The sequence below is a fragment of the Aspergillus pseudotamarii genome, assembly GCF_009193445.1.
Source record: "Aspergillus pseudotamarii strain CBS 117625 unplaced genomic scaffold BDV38scaffold_39, whole genome shotgun sequence".
In the NCBI taxonomy this organism is placed as follows: Eukaryota; Fungi; Ascomycota; class Eurotiomycetes; order Eurotiales; family Aspergillaceae; genus Aspergillus; species Aspergillus pseudotamarii.
This window is the reverse complement of record NW_022475053.1, coordinates 254346-273549: the sequence shown is the minus strand read 5'-3', so window position 1 is coordinate 273549 and position 19204 is coordinate 254346. Positions and strand designations below refer to the sequence as shown.

The 19204-nt window shown below is 49.8% G+C and overlaps 6 protein-coding genes across 6 annotated transcripts; 2 read left to right on the top strand and 4 right to left on the bottom strand.

Annotated features, from left to right (window-relative positions):
- Positions 1-416: 416 nt before the first annotated feature.
- Positions 417-2107, bottom strand: BDV38DRAFT_284558 (CwfJ domain protein; the record flags this gene model as incomplete). The annotated part of the gene is made up of 2 exons (XM_032060298.1): positions 417-2037; positions 2094-2107. The coding sequence occupies 2 exons, from the start codon at positions 2105-2107 to the stop codon at positions 417-419; spliced, it is 1635 nt and encodes a 544-aa protein (XP_031911943.1).
- Positions 2108-2515: 408 nt separating this feature from the next.
- BDV38DRAFT_123900 (putative HEAT repeat protein (DRIM)) lies at positions 2516-10561 on the top strand. The gene is made up of 2 exons (XM_032051156.1): positions 2516-3910; positions 3965-10561. Exons 1-2 carry the CDS (start codon positions 2556-2558, stop codon positions 10464-10466), a joined length of 7857 nt encoding a protein of 2618 aa, XP_031911942.1. The 5' UTR covers positions 2516-2555; the 3' UTR covers positions 10467-10561.
- BDV38DRAFT_251183 (DNL-type zinc finger protein) lies at positions 10527-11593 on the bottom strand. The gene has a single exon (XM_032055028.1). It carries the CDS (start codon positions 11388-11390, stop codon positions 10806-10808), a length of 585 nt encoding a protein of 194 aa, XP_031911941.1. The 5' UTR covers positions 11391-11593; the 3' UTR covers positions 10527-10805.
- A 32-nt stretch (positions 11594-11625) lies between these two features.
- Positions 11626-14839, top strand: BDV38DRAFT_251182 (cullin family protein). Its single transcript, XM_032055027.1, has 4 exons — positions 11626-11861; positions 12018-12404; positions 12459-14323; positions 14386-14839. Exons 1-4 carry the CDS (start codon positions 11820-11822, stop codon positions 14555-14557), a joined length of 2466 nt encoding a protein of 821 aa, XP_031911940.1. The 5' UTR covers positions 11626-11819; the 3' UTR covers positions 14558-14839.
- A 266-nt stretch (positions 14840-15105) lies between these two features.
- Positions 15106-16014, bottom strand: sld5 (putative GINS DNA replication complex subunit Sld5; the record flags this gene model as incomplete). The annotated part of the gene is made up of 2 exons (XM_032060297.1): positions 15106-15747; positions 15838-16014. The coding sequence occupies 2 exons, from the start codon at positions 16012-16014 to the stop codon at positions 15106-15108; spliced, it is 819 nt and encodes a 272-aa protein (XP_031911939.1).
- Positions 16015-17062: 1048 nt separating this feature from the next.
- Positions 17063-19042, bottom strand: nimT (putative tyrosine protein phosphatase MIH1). Its single transcript, XM_032051155.1, has 4 exons — positions 18698-19042; positions 18558-18625; positions 18287-18500; positions 17063-18224 (listed from the first exon to the last, which is right to left on the bottom strand). The coding sequence occupies exons 1-4, from the start codon at positions 18931-18933 to the stop codon at positions 17099-17101; spliced, it is 1644 nt and encodes a 547-aa protein (XP_031911938.1). The 5' UTR covers positions 18934-19042; the 3' UTR covers positions 17063-17098.
- Positions 19043-19204: the final 162 nt, after the last annotated feature.

The window sequence follows — 19204 nt, the reverse complement described above, 5'->3', positions numbered from 1 at the left end:
ATGATTTTTTATAACTAATGTAGCAAGTAGGACCCTGCCTTCCTGCTCAACGCGTGATTTTGACAATTTAGGCATTTTTGGTAGTATAGTTGGTGTTCTAATACCCTAAGAAAGTAAGGCGCATGGAAAACATGGATGACGCGTCACCCGCTTACATACGTCGCTCGCTTACCGATCACGTTAACTAACTACATTGTATAGTGAAGTACCGCATCCATAGACCGAGCATTCAGATATATCGCTGTTAGACTAACGACCTTCCATTTTGCCCGTGTATTTCTGGCCCTATACTAAAATACTAGCTAGACTTTGAGAGCTTCAGGAAATATACAAACAATACAGTACAACACACACCAGAAAAAGGAGTCTATAACCAACTAAATTACAAATTCAACTCAAACCGCGTTAGTTCCCGCTCATTCCAACGTAAAATCAAACTCCTTAAACGCATCCTTAAAAGCAGTAGCATCAGCCTCCTCTTCGTCCTGCGACTGCACATCATTCTTCCAATTAATCCGCCCCTCAAGCTCCATCAACTTCGCCATAACCCTGCGTCCAAACTGGAGATCAAACCAGAACTCGGGACCAAGAGGCAAGAGCAGCGTTTTCTCGGTCTCACCTGAAGAGGCGTCAGTGTCAGTGTCCTTGCTCGGACCCCAGATCCAGACGCGGAAGAAATCGCCCGGTTCGGCGCTGGGATCGCTGGACGACGGAGACTCGAACTTGGGGTATTTGAGGTTCTCCGCCTCGACTTTAAACGCGGCGGTTACGAGGCCGCGGGTGATTAGGTCACCGGGGACGGGGAGAAATTGCCAGTGGGTGTGGATGCCGTTTCCGCGGCTGACTTCCCAGGTTACGGCGCCGAGGGAGGCGTTGGTTTTGGATTTGAGCATGGAGTGGAGGGCTTGGCGGTAGCGGTGCATTTCAGTGTAGGTTGCGAGGCGGGATTGCTCGTCTGGGATGCTGGAGAGGGTTGGGGTGTGGGTGAAGGGGATGATGAGCATATGGCCTGGGAAGCCAAGGGTTGGGAAGGTCTTCGAGGTGGGGAGGGGGCCTTTGGCTGTTGTGAGGTAGGCTTCGTTTCCGATGGAGGTGATGAGGTGGGTTGCGATGTTGGGATTGGAGAGACAGAAGAAGCACTGATCGGGGCCTGGCGGAGGGCCGCGGGCACGCTTGCGAGGGCGATTGCTGCCCTCGTCGTCGACGGCGAAGCGGCTGTAGGATTCTCTTTGGCTGGAGAGGGGTTTGCGTTTGGTTTGGACGGGGGCTAGCGGGGAGGCGGTTGCGCCGTTGGGGATTGTTAATGGGTGGGGGACTTTGGGGTCGAGCGTGAATGCGTACATCCATTTTTGCTTGGAGGGGTTGTTGTAGGATGCGAGGCTGATGAAGCGGGTTAATGGTTTGGCGTCTGGGTTGTCTTCTGGGGGCATGTGGAAGAAGGGTTCTCGTTCGTAGAAGAATTCGGGCGCTGATGAGAGGTGGTAGCGAGGTTTCAGGGTTGAGGAGAGGTCTGCGATGCATTGCACTTCTTCAGGCTTGCTTGCCTCCTCTGGGATCGGGACTTGGGAGCGCGTGCGGATCCCCTTCGGCCATTGATGCGTGATGAGGATATCGGCGCTGTGGGCACCGTAGAGCGCCCTGGCGTCTGATTCTGTGTAGCTTGGGTGATATTTGTCGGAGGATTGGCTTCCTGTGTCCAGGTTGCCGCCTAGAGCGACGAGCCGGATGCCCTCAGAGGTTTTTAGAGTGCCGCGTTTGCCCAGGAAATAGAGGTTCGGACAGACTTCGTCGTTGGCCTCAATTCTTTCAATCACCCTGGTGGGAAGAGGCCGGCTACCCAAGGTGAAGTAGGTCGGGAGTGGCACGCTGATACTCCCTTGGAACAGCGCAGAGATCTCATCCAGTTCCTGCTCTGACGAGCAGTCGCCGAATAGGTCGCCGACAACAATCGCAAATGAGAATGATTGCTTCACATGAAGTTTGGCCAGCTTCGTGAATACTTCTCGGAGCTGGCAGTTCACGCCACCAAGGACAATTCTGAGTATGTGTTAGTGGATTGAGCGGATTATGTAGGAGAAAGCTTCCAAACTCACATTTTGGAGGCCATTATTCAGTTTGTAGTTCGGCTTCGGTACTATGATGCAAGAGTCAAGCTGACCATAGTATTCTGAGCAGTTAATCCGTCACTTAAGACAAGGTTGAACTAGCGCAACGCTTATAGAAGATTCGAGTGCTATATAAAGCAAGCTACTCTATGGACTTCAAATAATACAATGCCGCCTCGTCGTTATCGTCGCGTCTGCACATGCGACAGTTTTTGCCAAAAACGGTCTGAGGAGCTTGGACCATGCTTAATCTCCACGTGACTGTGATTAGCCTTATCAGGCTAGAGGATATTCTCTGCAAGCGCCGCTAATCTCCGCACGGAATAATGCTACTGCGGCGCCGATGAATTTTTTTGTCTAGAGGTATACATACTATCAACATATTCCAATACTTGGAATACAACCATATTCGAACGGCGCTGCCTCGTCTCATCACCATCGCTCCCAAAGATGGTCGCAGCGTCGTCAGCTTCGCGGGCAAAGCCCGTGAAGCGTGTGAAGAAAGGAACGGAGACGACAAAGAACTATCGGTTCGAGGGGTTTTCGCAGCGTGTCGCAAAGCTAAAGATCGATCCGATTCACCGTGTGCGCCGGCCGAGTTTTGGCGAAGATGAAGGAGACGACAACTCGTCACATTTCCGATCCGCATTCGATCACTGGACCGAGTTGAACCTGTCCGACAATTTTGTGCAGTTTGCCCGTCGAGTTAACCCGCTATGTGAGAGTTTAGTTCAGATCCTGTACCACGAGGAAAAGATAATGAATTTATTGGTGGAATTTATTGAGAAGAGGGACCATCTGTCCATGGAGCCGCTCCTCAGTCTTCTTGCCCAGTTTGCCAGGGACCTTGGTGCGAAGTTTGAGAAGCATTTCGCTACTTCAGTGACCCTCGTGGCCTCCGTCGCTGCTACTCACCCTGAGGTTGAGGTGGTCGAATGGAGCTTTACATGTCTTGCATGGATCTTCAAATTTCTTTCCCGGCTCTTGGTTCCGGACTTAAGACAGCTTCTAGGCATCATGACCCCATACCTCGGAAAAGAGCGACAGAAGCCATTTGTGGCACGGTTTGCCGCAGAGTCAATGTCATTTCTCATTCGCAAGGCAGGATTAGTCTATTATAAGAACACTACACCTCTTCAACGTGCGATTTCATTCTTACTCGACGATTTGCATCAGACGGCAGTGGACAATAAGAATGTTGAGATCTATAAGGAAGGGCTCATGGCCATGTTTTCTGACGCCATAAAGGGTGTCAAGTATGGTCTCCATTCCAATGGCACTGATATCTTCAGCGCTATTCTGGAAAACATGTCTACGGATGACAACCTGCGTAGTAGCTTAGGATTGGATGTTGCAAGCGGCATCCTGACCAACATCATCCATAACACAACTCCCGACACTTTTGAGCCCATAGTGGACACGATAAAATCGCATATTGAAGCTCGCTGCAGGAAAGCTGACAAGCGATGCGCCATGGCATGTTGCCGCTTAACCTTCGTCTGTGTTTCCACTCGCAAGGGCTTGCGAGTGAAGAACTGGAAACATGTACACCAATCCTTGCTACTTCTACTACAAACCGCCGCCGCTGCGCCTGGTGCGTATGCTGAGGCGACGCCTCAACTCCTCACCGCAGTGGCATATGCCCTCCAAGTTTCTCCTATGGATGAGATGCTGCCATTCATGCGTACGATTATGGAAACCGTGACCAGCGACCCTCTCTCAAACTACTTCCTGTCATTTTGCGCCTTTTTTTCGGAATGGGGCGCAGAGAGGTTTCATAGCGTGATACTTCCTTACTTCCAGAAGTAAAAACCCCAATATGTATACCCTCTAATTGATGGTTACTAATTCTTTGATAGGTTTGTCAACACTTCATGGAAGGAGCGGGAATACGAACTTTGCTTGATCTTGCTTCGATTAAATCAAGCCGGCTGCATCACATCAGAAGTTTCGAAGCCTGGCTACATCTCTTGCCCGGCACCTTGGAAAGCTAAAATCAAGAAGACTTTGAAAACCCAGCGCTCGGGGGAAACGGAGGTAACACTTTTGAATGCATATTCGAAGCTCCCCAGTGCCCTGTCCTTGTCCGCAGAACCTTCTCTTCTCCCCGACATGACTCAAAGTCTCCATGATCACGTATCTCGTGCACTGAAGATTGATGAATCTGAACCGTCTCTGTCGACCAAGTTTTTCGTCGGCCAGGGCTTCAAGGCTTATGTGGAGCTGGCGCCGATCTGCGGCGGAGTCGACTCAACCCTCTGGGACCAGATCAGCAACGTCGCTTCCACGTATTCTCGTCTCCCAGTTTTCCTCGAGGCGATCTTGGCTTACGTCTCAGTTTGCTCCAAAGAACTTGATCTGAACAAGCCTGCCCTCGGTGAGTTTGCGGATGTGCTAATCACCAACCTTGCCGGGCCTTCCCACGAATTGAGACTGGTCTCCCTTAAAATCCTACGGGAAATTGTTCAAGCTTCGAGCGATGACGCTTCCCTTATATCTTTGGCCATCCAAATTGAAGAAAGCCCTCTTACGCTACAGTCCGCCAGAGAGCTGTCCATGCACGTACGTAAGATGGCTATATCTTATCCCCAGGTGGCTTCGCGGAGATGGATGTCTAGGTTGATTCCAACTTTCCTGTTCGGCCTTTTCTCAAAGAAGATGGCTCCGTTGTGGGATGATTCTGCCGCAGCCTTGAAGTCGATTAGTGAGCACGCAGATGGAGAGAAGATCGTTTCGGATCTGGCTATCCAGTGGCTTCAAGAGAGAGGTTCCCCCGCCTCCGCCGAGGACACGGAGGATGATTCTAATACGGACTCTTTCGTGTCTGGAGATTACCAGTGCTTCAATGCAGCCAAAGTAGAAAGTGTTGGCACCACGAACTTTGAGGCCACTGAGCCTATCTCCATGTTAACACAGCGACTCGAAAAAGACCATCAGCTCTCGGAGGTTATCCCAGCTGCCCCTCGAACTCAAGCTTTACGTGTTCTTAATGCTGCGCCAAACATCGCCGAAAAACGATCGCGCCAGGTTGTTCCCTTGTTCTTGTCCTGGGCAACACGCGATGAAGAAGATATCCCTTCAACAACTGATCTGAAGTCTTCTGAGTCTAGCCCCTACATTCCTTGGGGATTCCATGATCGACTAGCCTTCCTTGGTCTTTTCGGTCAGTACTTAAACCCTCGTGTTCTGTTCAGGGCTTCCGAGGTTCACGATGCACTGCTTGGATTGCTGTGTCACGGTAATTCTGAGATTCAGAAGGCTGCTCTCAAGGCTCTCTTCACTTGGAAATCCCAGGGTATTTTGCCATACAAGGAGAACCTTTTGAATATTCTTGATGAATCGCGGTTCAGGGACGAGCTCTCGGCGTTCGTTCACGTTGGCGGGGATGATAGTATGATTGAAGAAGCACACAGGGACGAACTCCTCCCTGTACTTCTCCGGCTTCTCTATGGACGGATGATCTCAAAAGCTGGTGCGAGCGCAAGCCAGGCTGGGCAAGCAGGACGACGAAAAGCAGTTCTGAGAACCTTGGCCCAGTTGCCTGACAATGAGTTCCAGCTCTTCATCCAGATCTCGTTCGGGCCTCTGGGCGACGTTCACTTGATTCAAAATGGTGAAATTGACCAGGACGTGTTCACACGGGAGCTAGCAAGTCCAAGGAGGCAAATGGGTCTACTAAGGATGATTGAAACGGTCTTTGAATCACTACAGAGCAAGATGGAACCTTACGCAGAGCGGTCTATGGAAGTTGTCCTTTACTGCCTGGTTCGAGCATGTCGTGAATTGGAAAAGTCGCAAACAGAAAATGTGGTCGACTCGCAAGAAGGGAAACTCTTGACAGTGTTGCGTAATATCCGGTCTACATGCATCAAGTGCCTGGACCTTATATTCTCTGTCTCGCTGGACCGAGACTGGACACCCTTCGTTCGTGTGATCTTCAACGAGACAATCAACCCTAGACTCGAAAACTTTGCGACAGAAACAACCCAAGGCGTTTCCGGTCTTCTTAGACTATTCCATACCTGGGCTACTGCCCCCAGATCGTCCTTCTATCTCGTCCAACATAATGAAGCGCTTCTAACGAAGGTCGTCGACTGTTTTGGTGTGGACTCTACCCGTGATGAAGTCAAGGTGTTTATTATGGATGAGATCCTAGTGCCGTTGGTCGGACTAGCCACTGGGAAGGAACTTCACGAGCAGGAGCAAATGAGTGATATTCCTGCTGATGAAATTCGTTCTGTGGTTCTAGCACCTTATTTAGACCACATCCTTTCTCACCTTGGTAACCTGCTGAAGCGAGGCCCTTCCAGATCAGTCTTGATATCTGGCGTTCAGACACTTTCTCTAATAGCCCCATGTGTCGAATCGTCCAAAGAAACATCAAGCTTGGTTAACATAACCACATATCTTCTCCGTCAGCCCCCGGACCGCGTGTCCCCCAAGACGAAATCTGGCCTTCTGCGCATCCTCGAGCACTTTTTACCTCTTTACGATCCCAAGGAGGATTCGAAGCTTTTCGAGGAAGTGTTTGACGCAGTTTCCTCCATGTTCGATTACTTCAAGGATGAAGCGAATCGAGAGGTCTTATCTAGGGTTTTCTCTGCCTTCGCCAAGCATGACCCCGAGCTCGTCAAGGTTGCTGCTCTTTGTGAAGACTTGAATTCCGTCTCTCGAAAGAAGCTGGAAGTTGACTTTGAACGTCGTTTGCAGGCTTTCAGAGAGATCAACGACGGGCTCTGGGAGAATTTCAATGCTAGACAATGGCGGCCGGTTCTCTACAACATGCTCTACCATGTCAAAGATGACGAAGAGCTCGCCATCAGATCAAGTGCTTCTTTTGGATTGAAACGGTTCATGGAAAGGGCCACTCTCGCTACTGACAACAATGTGGAGGATTTCGAGCCCCTCGTAAAGGATGTTCTATTCCCTTCATTGCAGAGTGGAATCCGGCAAAAATCAGAACTAGTTCGGATGGAGTTTCTCTCCGCGTTAGGTTACTTCGTCAAGCTGAATCCTGACAGACCTAACGTTCAGGATATGCATGATCTACTTGTTGATGACGACGATGAAGCCTCTTTTTTCAATAATGTTCTCCATATACAACAGCATCGCCGTCTGCGAGCTTTACGACGTCTGGCTACTGAGGCATCAAAGGGCAAACTGCAGGCTTCGAACATTAGCACAATTTTCATTCCCCTTAATGAGCATTTTGTGTTCGATGAAGAGGCTGATGAGGCTGCTCACAACCTGATCGCAGAGGCAGTTGCAACCATTGGGGCACTTGCGGAGTGGCTTGACTGGAATCAGTTCAGGGCCATCTTCCGTAGGTACAAGGGTTATATGCAGAGTAAGCCAGAGATGGAAAAGAATATCTTGAGACTTCTGGGTAGGATGTCTGATGCCTTAACCACTGCAATGAATCAAATCAATGTGCCCAAAGCGACAACCGAAAACCAAATGGAGGGAGTTGAGACTTCAGTGCCTTCTCAGTGTACTTTGGCTCGGACAATTCCTTCTACTTCCAAGGTTGCATCCGAGTTGACAACGAATTTCACTCCCTTCCTGACAAACTTTGTTCACCATAAAGATGAAGCACAGATGAGCTTGCGTTTACCAGCCTCGGTGACAACCATCAAGCTTTTGAAGTTGTTGCCGGAGCAAGACATGACTATTCGCTTACCAGCCGTCCTTCTGGACGTTTGCAGCATTCTTAAGAGCCGCGCGCAAGATTCCAGAGACACTGCCAGGAAGACTTTGAACGACATTGCCTTGCTGTTGGGTCCTGTGTATTTCGGCTACATACTCAAGGAACTCCGGACTACCCTCACGAAGGGTTACCAGCTGCATGTTCTGTCTTTCACTGTTCATTCTATGCTTGTAGCTACGACGGACGACTTCAAGCAAGGGGACCTGGACTACTGTCTGGCAGACCTGAGTGCCGTGGTGATGGATGATACTTTCGGCACCGTTGGTCAGGAGAAGGATGCGGAGGAATATGTGAGCAAGATGAAGGAAGTGAAGAGCAACAAGAGTTATGACTCTATTGAACTCTTAGCGAAGAATTCCACCATTCGGAATCTGTCCAATCTGATCAGACCCTTGCAAAAGCTTCTCAAAGAGAAGCTTACCTCCACCATTGTGAGGAAGGCTGACGAGCTTTTGCGGAGAATCGGTATTGGTCTTTTGCGAAACCCGGGTGTAGAGAACCGCGACATCCTGATGTTCTGTTATGAAATCATCAAGGAATCGTATCAGGAGCCAGTGCAGACTGAAAAGAAAGCTTTATCTGCTTCCGAAGAACACTTTCTGATTAAGCTTCATGGAGCAAAGCGGGGTGAGAAACGAGGCACGACTTCTTCTTACGCTTACAAGTTGACTCGTTTTGCCCTTGATGTCCTTCGCTCGGTCTTGAGCAAGTTTGACTCATTACTCACACCAGGCAATGTGGCTGGGTTCCTTCCTATCATTGGCGATTCGCTAGTCCAGGGGCAGGAAGAAGTCAAGATCTCGGCCCTTCGACTGCTGTCTACAATGATCAAGCTTCCTCTTGCTGAGCTTGATAATAATTCTCACGTGTATCTCACTGAGGCTGTCAAGATCATTAAGGAGGCACCGAGTACAAACACTGAAGCTGCCCAGGCATCGTTGAAGTTGATTGCGGCCATGCTTCGGGAGAGAAAGTCCACAAAGCTCAGGGACGGCCATCTTTCATATCTGCTGCAGCGCCTTACTTCCGACATCGAGGAGCCAGACCGTCAGGGCATCACGTTCAACTTCATCAGGGCTGTTATGTCTAGGAAGTTTGTTGTCACTGAAATGTACGAGTTAGTTGACCATATTGCCACCATGATGGTCACCAACCAGACCCGCTCTGCGCGTGATCTAGCGCGAGGTGTCTACATTCACTTCCTCATTGAGTACCCCCAGGCCAAGAACCGGTGGACAAAACAACTGGCCTTTTTGGCCAAGAACCTGGAGTACAAGCATTCGGAGGGTCGTCAATCGGTCATGGAAGCCATCCATACTCTGCTGTCGAAGACTGGACAGGAACTCGCTCAAGACATAGTCGGCACATTCTTCTTGCCAGTGGTCATTGTCATGGCGAATGATGATGCTGCAGAATGCAGAGAGCTCGCAGGAGCTTTGCTGAGTCAATTCTACAGTAGGGCAGACAATGAAACGATGAAGACCATTCTCGTGCCTCTGCATTCTTGGCTGGAACAAACAGACAACTTGCTTTTGACTGGCACTGGACTACACGCTATGCGGATTTACTTTGAGGCGGAAGAGACGACGAAAGAAAAAGAAGCCCGCTTTGTTAGAGAGCTTCTCCCTTCAATCATGCAGCCGGTCCTAGAAGCTGAGGATACTGAAAATTGGCAGACGCTTTATTTCGCTCTCCAACTCTACGCAAAGCTCTGCAAGAGCGTCCCCACGATCGCGCTCGCCAAAGAAAGTGCCACGAACTGGACCGCTATTCGGGAATGTCTCTTCTATCCGCATGCCTGGGTCAAAACATCTGCTTCTAATCTTATTGGGACCTGGCTTGCGGACTTGGCTAAGTCGAATGCCACTAATGGCTACAGCTCATTGCCTTTGGAAAATGCCTCTGGACTGGCCTTGGACAGAGACGCAATGCTGCAACTGATCCGTGCCAGTGTACGCTGCCTTAGAACTCCAGCCGTCAGCGAAGAGCTTGCGACGCAAACCGTTCGCAATGTCATTTTCATTACGCGTTGCTGCGCTCAAAATGGCCTCGAGTTTTCTCGCAGGGTGGACCAGGCTGCTGGATCAGATGCTAGCGACAGTGAAGAATCTGATGACGAGAATAAGGAGGAGCAGTCGGCCGACTCATCAAAACCCGCTATACGATATATCTTCGAGCAGGTGTCTTCTGTACTTCGTAGGGAGCTTCTTACTACTAGGGCAGAATCGTTGATCCCCAAGACCGCTTCCATCGGTCTTCTGGCAGCTCTTTGTCGCCACCTTGACGCGGAGCAGATCCAACCATCTATCCCTATCATTCTCATTCCTCTTCAGCATATGACTGATACATCCATCCCACCACCCCGCTCCTCTGATCCGGTCTTCAGAGAATCGTACAAGGCCCTTGTGTCGAACTGCCATGAAGTATTGGACCTCATCCAGAAGAAGCTGGGCACCTCTGAGTTTGTGAGGCAAATGGCCCTCGTCCAGGAGAAGATCAAGGAGAAACGTGAAGGCCGTCGGGTTAAGAGACGTATCGAGGCAGTGACGGAGCCTGAGAAGTTCGGACGCGAGAAGAAGCGGAGGAACGACCGCAAGCGTGATAAGAGAAAGGAGAAAGGAATGGAACACCGCAGCAAGAGACGAGGATGGTAAGAGACGTGGGATTCATGATTGTATATGTTCGCATACAGGTTTATACAAAAAAAAAAGGCGTTGAGCGGAGGGTAACGGAATAGATTATTTGCTGTTAATAGTACAAAATATATCCATCGAAGTTATAATATTAGTACAGGTCGCAAGAGCAGAGTGTATATAATGTCACAGAGGTATCTAAATCGGACAACCAACAACGCCTGTATGCCCATGTGTTTCTAAACCAGCAACTCTATGCAGACCTTTTGTAGCGCAACTCTCCAAATGCAGATATTCACTCGATAGCCAGACCTCTTTTCATTATCCATTAGAACCCCGCGTCGAAACGCGATGAGTAGATTAAGGTAACTGTCCCTGGTCGGACTTCGCCTCCTCACCCTCCTTCGGGGTCACTGATCCATCATCCCAGAACTCCATATCTCCTTCCACATACCCCCGCTTCAGTTTGTTTCCCTGCTCAGCCAAGATATCCTCCAATGTCGTCTTCTTGTCGTAGAAGATATTGAGGTGGTCGCTGATGATGTGCCGATTCTTACAGGACGGACAACGGATCACGACCGTCCCGCGGTGATAACCCTGCTTGGACATACGGTGGGACGAACGCTCGCCGCACGGCTTGCATGTGAAGGTGATTTGGTAGGCTGGTTCTTGTTCCCGGCGTTTTCTGTTCTGTTCTTCGTTCTCCGCATCTCTGGCGGCGTCCGCGGCCTGATCCGTGAGAGGCTTTGCGGAGCTAGAGTTGTGACGGAATGTAGAGACCGGTACGGTGATTCTGGCCGAAGCCCAGTAAAGTGCGGGAGATGATCGAGTGGAGCGGTTGATCAGTTGTGAGAAAGGTCTGGATGTAGGGCGCGAGATGGCTGTTCGGGGAAGAGAGCTCTGGATAGCACGGAGGCCACGAGGAAAAGATGTGAATGCGCGCATGTTGAGGTCGGGAAGGTGATTTTAAAGAATAGTATGGAAGCCACCGATCTGAAGTGTTCGGCTCTAGTATCGCTTGCCCACGGAACCTGGTATAAACCCGAAAGTTGAAGGAATGGTCGTGAGAATGGCGGAGGGCAATGACGGAGAAAGTGTTCAACTTGCGCCGGACTTTCTGTTTTTCCACCCTCTCTGCCCTCCGCGGCGTCAATCTGCAGTACATCTACTCCACACTTGTTTTGAAGCGGTGCTGAAATTGCTGGAAGGAGTTCATCTTGGACGGTATCTTCTCTATTTGAGGCTTATAAAGCCCCCATTAGGTCTAAATCTCCACTCAATCTGTGTTTGCCAAAGTCCAACTGTCCCTTTGACTGCCCCGCGCGCAAGACCAACACTGAGGAAGTGGATGGCAAAGTGCCAATATAGCGGAAGATGGCTATGAGGGCAAGGCAGAAGATCCGTGCTCCACGGAGGGTAAGCTATTATTTCCGACCCGTTATAGTTATCCCGACTCTTTAACAGGTGAAGGACCAAGTCCTACGCCGCCGTCGGTGTACTTCGGACTTCGGACTATGAAAGTCATCGAGTGGCACTGTATAAAAATGGCTCAACTAACCCAGGCTGTATTAGGGTCTCAACACCAACAAAACCGATGACTTTGAAACAAACTGGGAAGGCTTGTCAACGTCCTTGAAGAAGATCCATACGAAAGACGCATCCAATCTCTCTTTCGAGCAGTTATACCGGAATGCCTACAACATCGTGCTGATGATGCGCGGTGACGAGCTATATGAACGGGTCAAGAAACTTGAGCAAGAATGGCTTGATACCGAAGTACAGAAGCGGGTGACTGCAGCAATCTCGTCGATTCTACTCCAGGCGAAGGAACAAACCGAAATTCAAGATCAAGAAAATGAGCGGAGGGATACCGGAGAGAAGTTTCTAAATGTGTTAAAGGAGGCCTGGGAGGATCACCAGATTTCCATGGGAATGATTACAGACGTTCTCATGTACATGGTATGGCCTTGGGCTGATATGTCTGATTGACCAAAGTTGACCGGGTTATTCTAGGATCGAGTCGTTTCGGCAGACCATAAGAAACCTTCGATATACGTCGCATCCATGGCTTTGTTTCGTGACTTTGTGCTACGATCTGCAGTTCGGGCCGATACAGAGTCGACGGTTGCCGATGTGCTCAAATCTACTGTTCTCTTCATGATCCAGCTGGAACGATCAGGGCAAATGATAAACCGACTGCTAATTCGGCATTGCATTTATATGCTGGAGGGTCTCTATGAAACCATAACTGAAGAGGAATCATCAAAGCTTTACCTAACTATGTTCGAGCCGGCATTTATTGAGACGAGTAAAGTCTTCTACAGGGCAGAAGGACGGCGGCTGCTAGAGACGGGAGATGCTGCTACATTCTGTAAAGCTGCCTCCGACCGCATAGCGGAAGAAGGGGCACGCTGTCTCTCAACGCTGTCACCATTGTCGGAGCCGAAGATTAAAGACGTACTAGATAAGGAGCTGATCGGCTCAAACATTGCGGAAGTTATCAACCTGGAAGGCACCGGTGTCAAGAATATGCTCGACGATGACCGCATGGATGTTCTACGAAATGTCTATGTACTGAGCGCAAGGGTAGACAGTAAAAAGACCCCTTTAACTGTTGCCGTTCAGAAGCGCATAGTGGAGATGGGAGATGAGATCAATAAGTCTGCAGTTGCAGCAGCACAAGCTCAACCCGCAAAATCGGCAGAAAAGACTGCCGAGGGTGGAAAGAAACCTGCTGAAAAGCCTGTGAACCTACAGACAGTGTCCGCCATTAAATGGGTCGACGATGTCTTGGGGTTGAAGATCAAGTTCGACAAGATCTGGGAGGAATCATTCCGGTCCGATCCGACGATGCAAAGCGCCATCACGACGAGTTTCTCAGAGTTCATCAACTCAAACACGCGCAGCTCAGAGTATCTGTCTCTCTTCTTTGATGAGAACTTGAAAAAGGGAATCAAAGGCAAAACAGAGACTGAAGTGGATGCTCTTTTGGACAACGGCATTACCCTTCTACGCTATGTGAAGGACAAGGATCTCTTTGAGGCGTACTACAAGAAACACCTATCCCGGCGTCTTCTGATGAAGCGCTCGGTTAGCATGGATGCGGAGCGGCAGATGATATCCAAGATGAAGATGGAGGTCGGAAACCAGTTCACGCAGCGCTTAGAATCCATGTTCAAGGACATGACGGTCTCCGAGGACTTAACTGCTAGCTACAAGGAACATATCCGGCGGGCAGGGGATCCCGACCAGAAGCCCGTTGATTTAGAGATCAACGTCCTTACGAGTACTATGTGGCCTATGGAGGCCATGTCTAGTAGTAAAGGCGATGAAGTTCAGCTTCCTTGCATCTTCCCCAAGGAAATTGACAACCTGAGACAAAGCTTCGAACAGTTCTACCTTAGCAAGCATAATGGCCGGAAACTGTCATGGCAGGCCAGTATGGGCACCGCAGATATCCGGGCTACGTTCCACAGGTCTAACGGCAAGGTCCAGCGGCATGAGCTTAATGTCTCCACTTATGCCATGGTCATCCTGCTGCTTTTCAATGACGTCCCGCAGGGCGAGTCTCTCACGTATGAAGAGATTCAGGCCCAGACAAGGATTCCAGACCACGACCTAATTCGCAACCTGCAGTCGCTTGCAGTTGCGCCAAAGACACGGGTCTTGAAGAAGGATCCCATGAGCAAGGACGTCAAACCTACGGACAGATTTGTCTTCAATAACGACTTCCAGAGCCCGTTCATGAAAGTCCGCATTGGTGTTGTGAGCGGCGGCGCCAACAAGGTGGAGAACCAAGACCAGAGAAAGGAAACTGAGAAGCGAATGAACGATGAACGTGGTGCCAGCATCGAAGCTGCAGTCGTGCGAATCATGAAGTAAGTGAATTCGGTCTATATATATGGGCGTAACAGAAGCTAACTACGTTTCAACCATCTAGACAACGAAAGACGCTGGTCCACTCCAAACTCATGAGCGAGGTTCTAAGCCAATTGTCCGCCCGCTTCGTTCCCGATGTGAACATGATCAAGCGACGTATCGAGAGCTTAATCGACCGCGAGTATCTCGAACGAGTCGGAGAAGACCCGCCAACATATGGATACGTCGCTTAAGCATCCTTCAGCCACATCGCTTACTACAGAGACTGACTCTTTCTGGTCAATTGCGTGCTATTCCTTTATTCCTTTCTTGGGCGTTGTTATTCGTGTGCATGGACAGTGATTTGGGCTTAGCGGTCAGGCGCAACGGCGGATATTGTTCATGCTATAGATCGTGTGGCGTTTTTACTTCTTCTGTCTTCTACTGCATCCTCGGAGAATATTGAATTACTAGATTAGGGTTATGAAGGATGACGCTCCAGGTTGAGCCGAGCGATGTATAGAGTGATTGATCGCAATAATTTCAATTACAAAACGCAACAAGGGTTCATTCTCAACCCCAAATCCAACATAACACACCCCATAGGCATAACAAGCACTACATACATTCTGTATCCGAAATGCAGTGAAAGATCAGGTATCACAAGCCATCAACCCCAAACGCCACGATGCATCAGCAATATATATACATGCATTGCACACAAACCACCACAACACAGGTTCAACAACACCCACCCATCTCACAACTCAGACAATCACAAAGACAGGAAAAAAAAAAAAGATCAAAGAACCTCCACCTCCCCCCGTTCCCAAGCCCCCCTAACCCCCTCCCACCGAACAACCAAAACATCCCCCATCCGCATCTCCGTACCCACCGTCTCAACCTCCACCCCATCCCCAGGCGGCACAACAACGCCCACACTTTCAACAAGACACCTCACAAACACCACCTCCCTCGGGTCTGGGCCCTGAACCATACTGACCCCACCCGCATTATCATCCAAGCGCCTCAACTGTGCCGGAAACGAGCCTAAAAACGACGCCCCGAAATGCCCCGCCAGCAGCGTCTGATGCGCGCGCAGGAAGTCCAGTTCCTGTGACGATAGCGGTGAAGGGTCAGTCACGGCGGTTAGATCGGGGATGGAGTCTTCGGGTTGTTGGTCGGAGTTGTTTTGGGAGTCTGGCTGTTGTTGTTGGGAGGGTTGGGAAGAGGTAGCAGAGCTGACGCGGAGGAGGTAGTGCATGCTGTTTTTTGTGAGTTTTGAGAGACGTTGGCGGAGGATGGAGCGGAGGAGGTATTGGGTTCTGGAGAGGTCGGTTTGGAGGATTGAGAGTTTGAGATTTAGGGTTGGGTTGTTGTTGCTGTTGTTGGTGGTAGTGGTGGGGTCTGAGGAGGAGGCGGCTAGGTCCTCGATTGTTTCAATCTATATGGGGTTTCCCGGAGGGGAGTTGGGTTAGCTGTGGACTGGTTTCATGGAGATTTTGCGGTGCGGGGGATTTGGTGGTTTACTTACCTGCTTGCGGACTCGCTCCATCATTCGGTTCATCAGGGCTTCCGGCCATGGGAGGAGCTCCGACACGCCGCGCTCGGCGACCCAGAAGCGTGTGAGCAACTGGTGGTCCAGTCCGGCGGACTCGGGGGTAGAGACATCGTGGCGATCAACGGAGGCAAGGATGTCATCGATATCCATGGCGGTAGGTGTAATTCATCAAGCGCCGCGTAGTATTGGTGCGGAAGAAGCTCGATGGAGTAGAATAAATTGTGGAAAGCGGAGCGGAATCGAAGGCGGCGGCGGAGACTAAAATTAAGGTTGCCTCAGGCTACTCCGCGCAACTATATATAGTGGGTTGGCTATCTTGACTACACATCTGCGTGATTTTCATTGATTTACTCGAGCACGCGAATGAATTCTTCAAGTTACTTCATTTCATTCCAACAAAGGAAATTATCTTTTAGTTTTTGATCCCCCGGCCTTCCCATTAGATGTCAGTTCACCGACACGGGAGTTTTGTATATGTACAGGTGCATCGACGCTCCCGAAGCTATTAGATCTGCCCTCTCAGGGTGATCGCTTTCGGCATCGCTGTCGTGCAGGGTGCATTATCGCCCTTCTGACGAGCCGTACATCAATATGTACATTGTACGGCGAGGAGTGGGTCGTTCCCTCGCTTGTTATACAAGAAATAGGGAGGGAGGATTAAAAGACAATAAGGAAAAAATAAGGAAAGATCCAAGAAGAGGAACTGCCAGGTGGTGACGTGGTATCATAGCGGTCAGGTCCAATGCAAAGTGCAAGGGCGAATAACGTAGGAAAATCGTTCAAGACATAGGAAATAAGTGTAGGGCCAGTGGTCGGAGATAAAGGAAAGAATCGGATCCGCTAAACGTAATCAAAGTGCCGGGCTGGCGAGAGGCGCACGGCGAATCAATAAAATGGTAGAGTCAAAAGGTGCCGTGTCATCAATGCAAAATGCTGAAACTCTATTAACCGGGCCAAGAGAAGGAAACAGAAAAGTATTCAAAACGAACGGAAAGGAACCAGAGTGGAAAGGCGCTAGCTCGACAGCAACCAAACTCTCCAAGTCCCATGGTGCAACTCAATATTCTCAAAAGACCAGCGAGTGGGTAAGACAGCGAACCAAAACCAGGGTCTCTGGATATATGCGAAATATTGCAGTGCAACGAAATGCGGTAAAACCATAGCACCGCACCGGATAGCATCATAATATCGAGGGCTGGCTCTTGAAGTGGAATCTGACGATTCGAGGGGTCCGTCAGTAGGAAAGCATGCGTCGGCCGGAGAGGCGTCCGGAGACAGGGCTTGCAGCAAACGGAGACCCTAATAATCGGTTACGGTCTCCAAGGCCGTTGCGACACCTCCCAGTAGGGCTGTCTTCCATTTGGGGAGATTGACCGAAGGCAAAAGTTTGAGCACGGCTCAACTTAGACCGCTGCTTGACCTTCCCGAGGCCACGCTCACAGGCAAACTCGTGCTCCTTGGCAGACATTTCGACGTAGTTCTGGGGAAAGCACAGTGTCCGATGGTCAGAAAAGAAGCTGCTATATCCCCCGTCCAGAATGTACATATCCGGGTAGGTAAGATGGGGATAATGGTCCACATTAAAAGCACGATCCTGATGGCGAATGTATTTGGCCATAATGGGAGCCCGGTGCGCGGAATACTCGCAGTGCAAAACCAATGCCGTCCTCGGTTTAGGGCTGGCGAACAGCTCCGCGGCAAGATTATCCTTGTCGTTATAGTTCACAGCCCCATTGATGTGGCCACCTTCATATTCGTACTCGAATCGACAGTCAATAATCATGATATTGTCGAAACGGTCGTTGTATTTACCATCCATGAGTTCCACGAGAATGCTCTTGTCGATGCGAGGCAATGTATCAGCCTGGTCCTCAGGCAAAAAGTGAGGCAATTGTAGGCTGGGGGTTCCTTCGATGTCGCAGATGGACTGAAGTGGTGCATTTGATGTAAAAGAAGCCTCTTTTTCGACCATTACATCCTCGGGGTTCTCAAACATGCTCAACGAACGTCGGCACTGTTTACGAGGACGCATCATGGGGTGCGAGTTTTTGCGAATGGATGCCGCCGACGGCGATCCATTTCCACGAACGTGGCTCGTCTCTCGGCCAAATGGGGGTCTCAGTCGCGGGTTCACCAAGCCGTGGGATGAATGATTCCTCAGCGACGACCGTTCGCGTGGTGGCGATTCATTAAACATATCCTCCAACGAAGCCGATGTGCTTAACGAGGTCTTGGCTCCCTTGCTTTGGAATTTAAACGGCGGTGCTTGGCTTTCCGGTGCGGGCTTAACCATGCCCAACTGAAAGGATTGCGCTTTGCTCCTGGCTAGGCTGGGCCGAAGGAAGGTTGGGCGTCTCCTCCTATAGAGAGAAAATATTGTCAGACCGATATACACTTCATCTATTGACGCTGTGGTTCTTACTCATGCTGGCCTTCCTTTTGTCCAACCAAAGGCGAGTCCTGTAGAGGGCTTGCAGCATTAGATCTCATGGGCGTGTCCATGGACGTTATCTCGATTGTAGGAGTGCGGAGTTCAGCTTCCAAAACGTTGAACGGAGGTTTGTGCGGTAACGGCGACATTTCCATGATATCCATTGCAGGTGAGGAAGACAGTGGAGGTGTTGTCATCGCTTCCTCTATAAACTTGATGAGCAATCCCAGTCCTTCATGCACTATAACACATCAACTCTTACCACGCCTGTTACCGTTCCCAAAAAGATTGGAGGAGAACAAAGATCGCCGTGGAGTAGCCACTTGGGGACTATATTTGGTCAGTTTGCTCCTTTGAACACGCAATAACACAAAGACAAAGGGCACAAAGAAGTGGACAAACCTCTGATCAATATGGAAATTTTGAGACAGATCAGCCGCGAGACTCGCGGTAGGAGATGTACCTTTTACATTGAAGTAATCGGCACCATGGGCTTTTTTCATAGATAAATCTTTGAAGTTGAAACTGTTTGAATTGAGACCAAACGTAGGGTAAGATGTCCTTGCATCCGAATGAAAACAGTGTCCGAAGAGCACAGATGGGGGCTGCATAGCAGCCAACGGGGATGAGTGTTCCATTGTTGCAGAATGCTTGTTTCTTCCCTAATGCCTCAAACTTGCAAGAACGCCGCAGTCGAATGGTGGAGTTGAAAAAAAGGAAGAAAAGTAAAAAGAACCAGAACCAGAAAAGAACAGAGAAGTAGAAGAAGACAGTTATGCCGTACACTATCTACCCGGCATATACTACACGGTAGGTGGAGGCGTCTCTGTCGGAACGGTAACCACCCAACTCTCGTATGTTCCTGTTGCCCAATTGCGGAGTGTTGAACCCAGACTTCACTAATCGAAT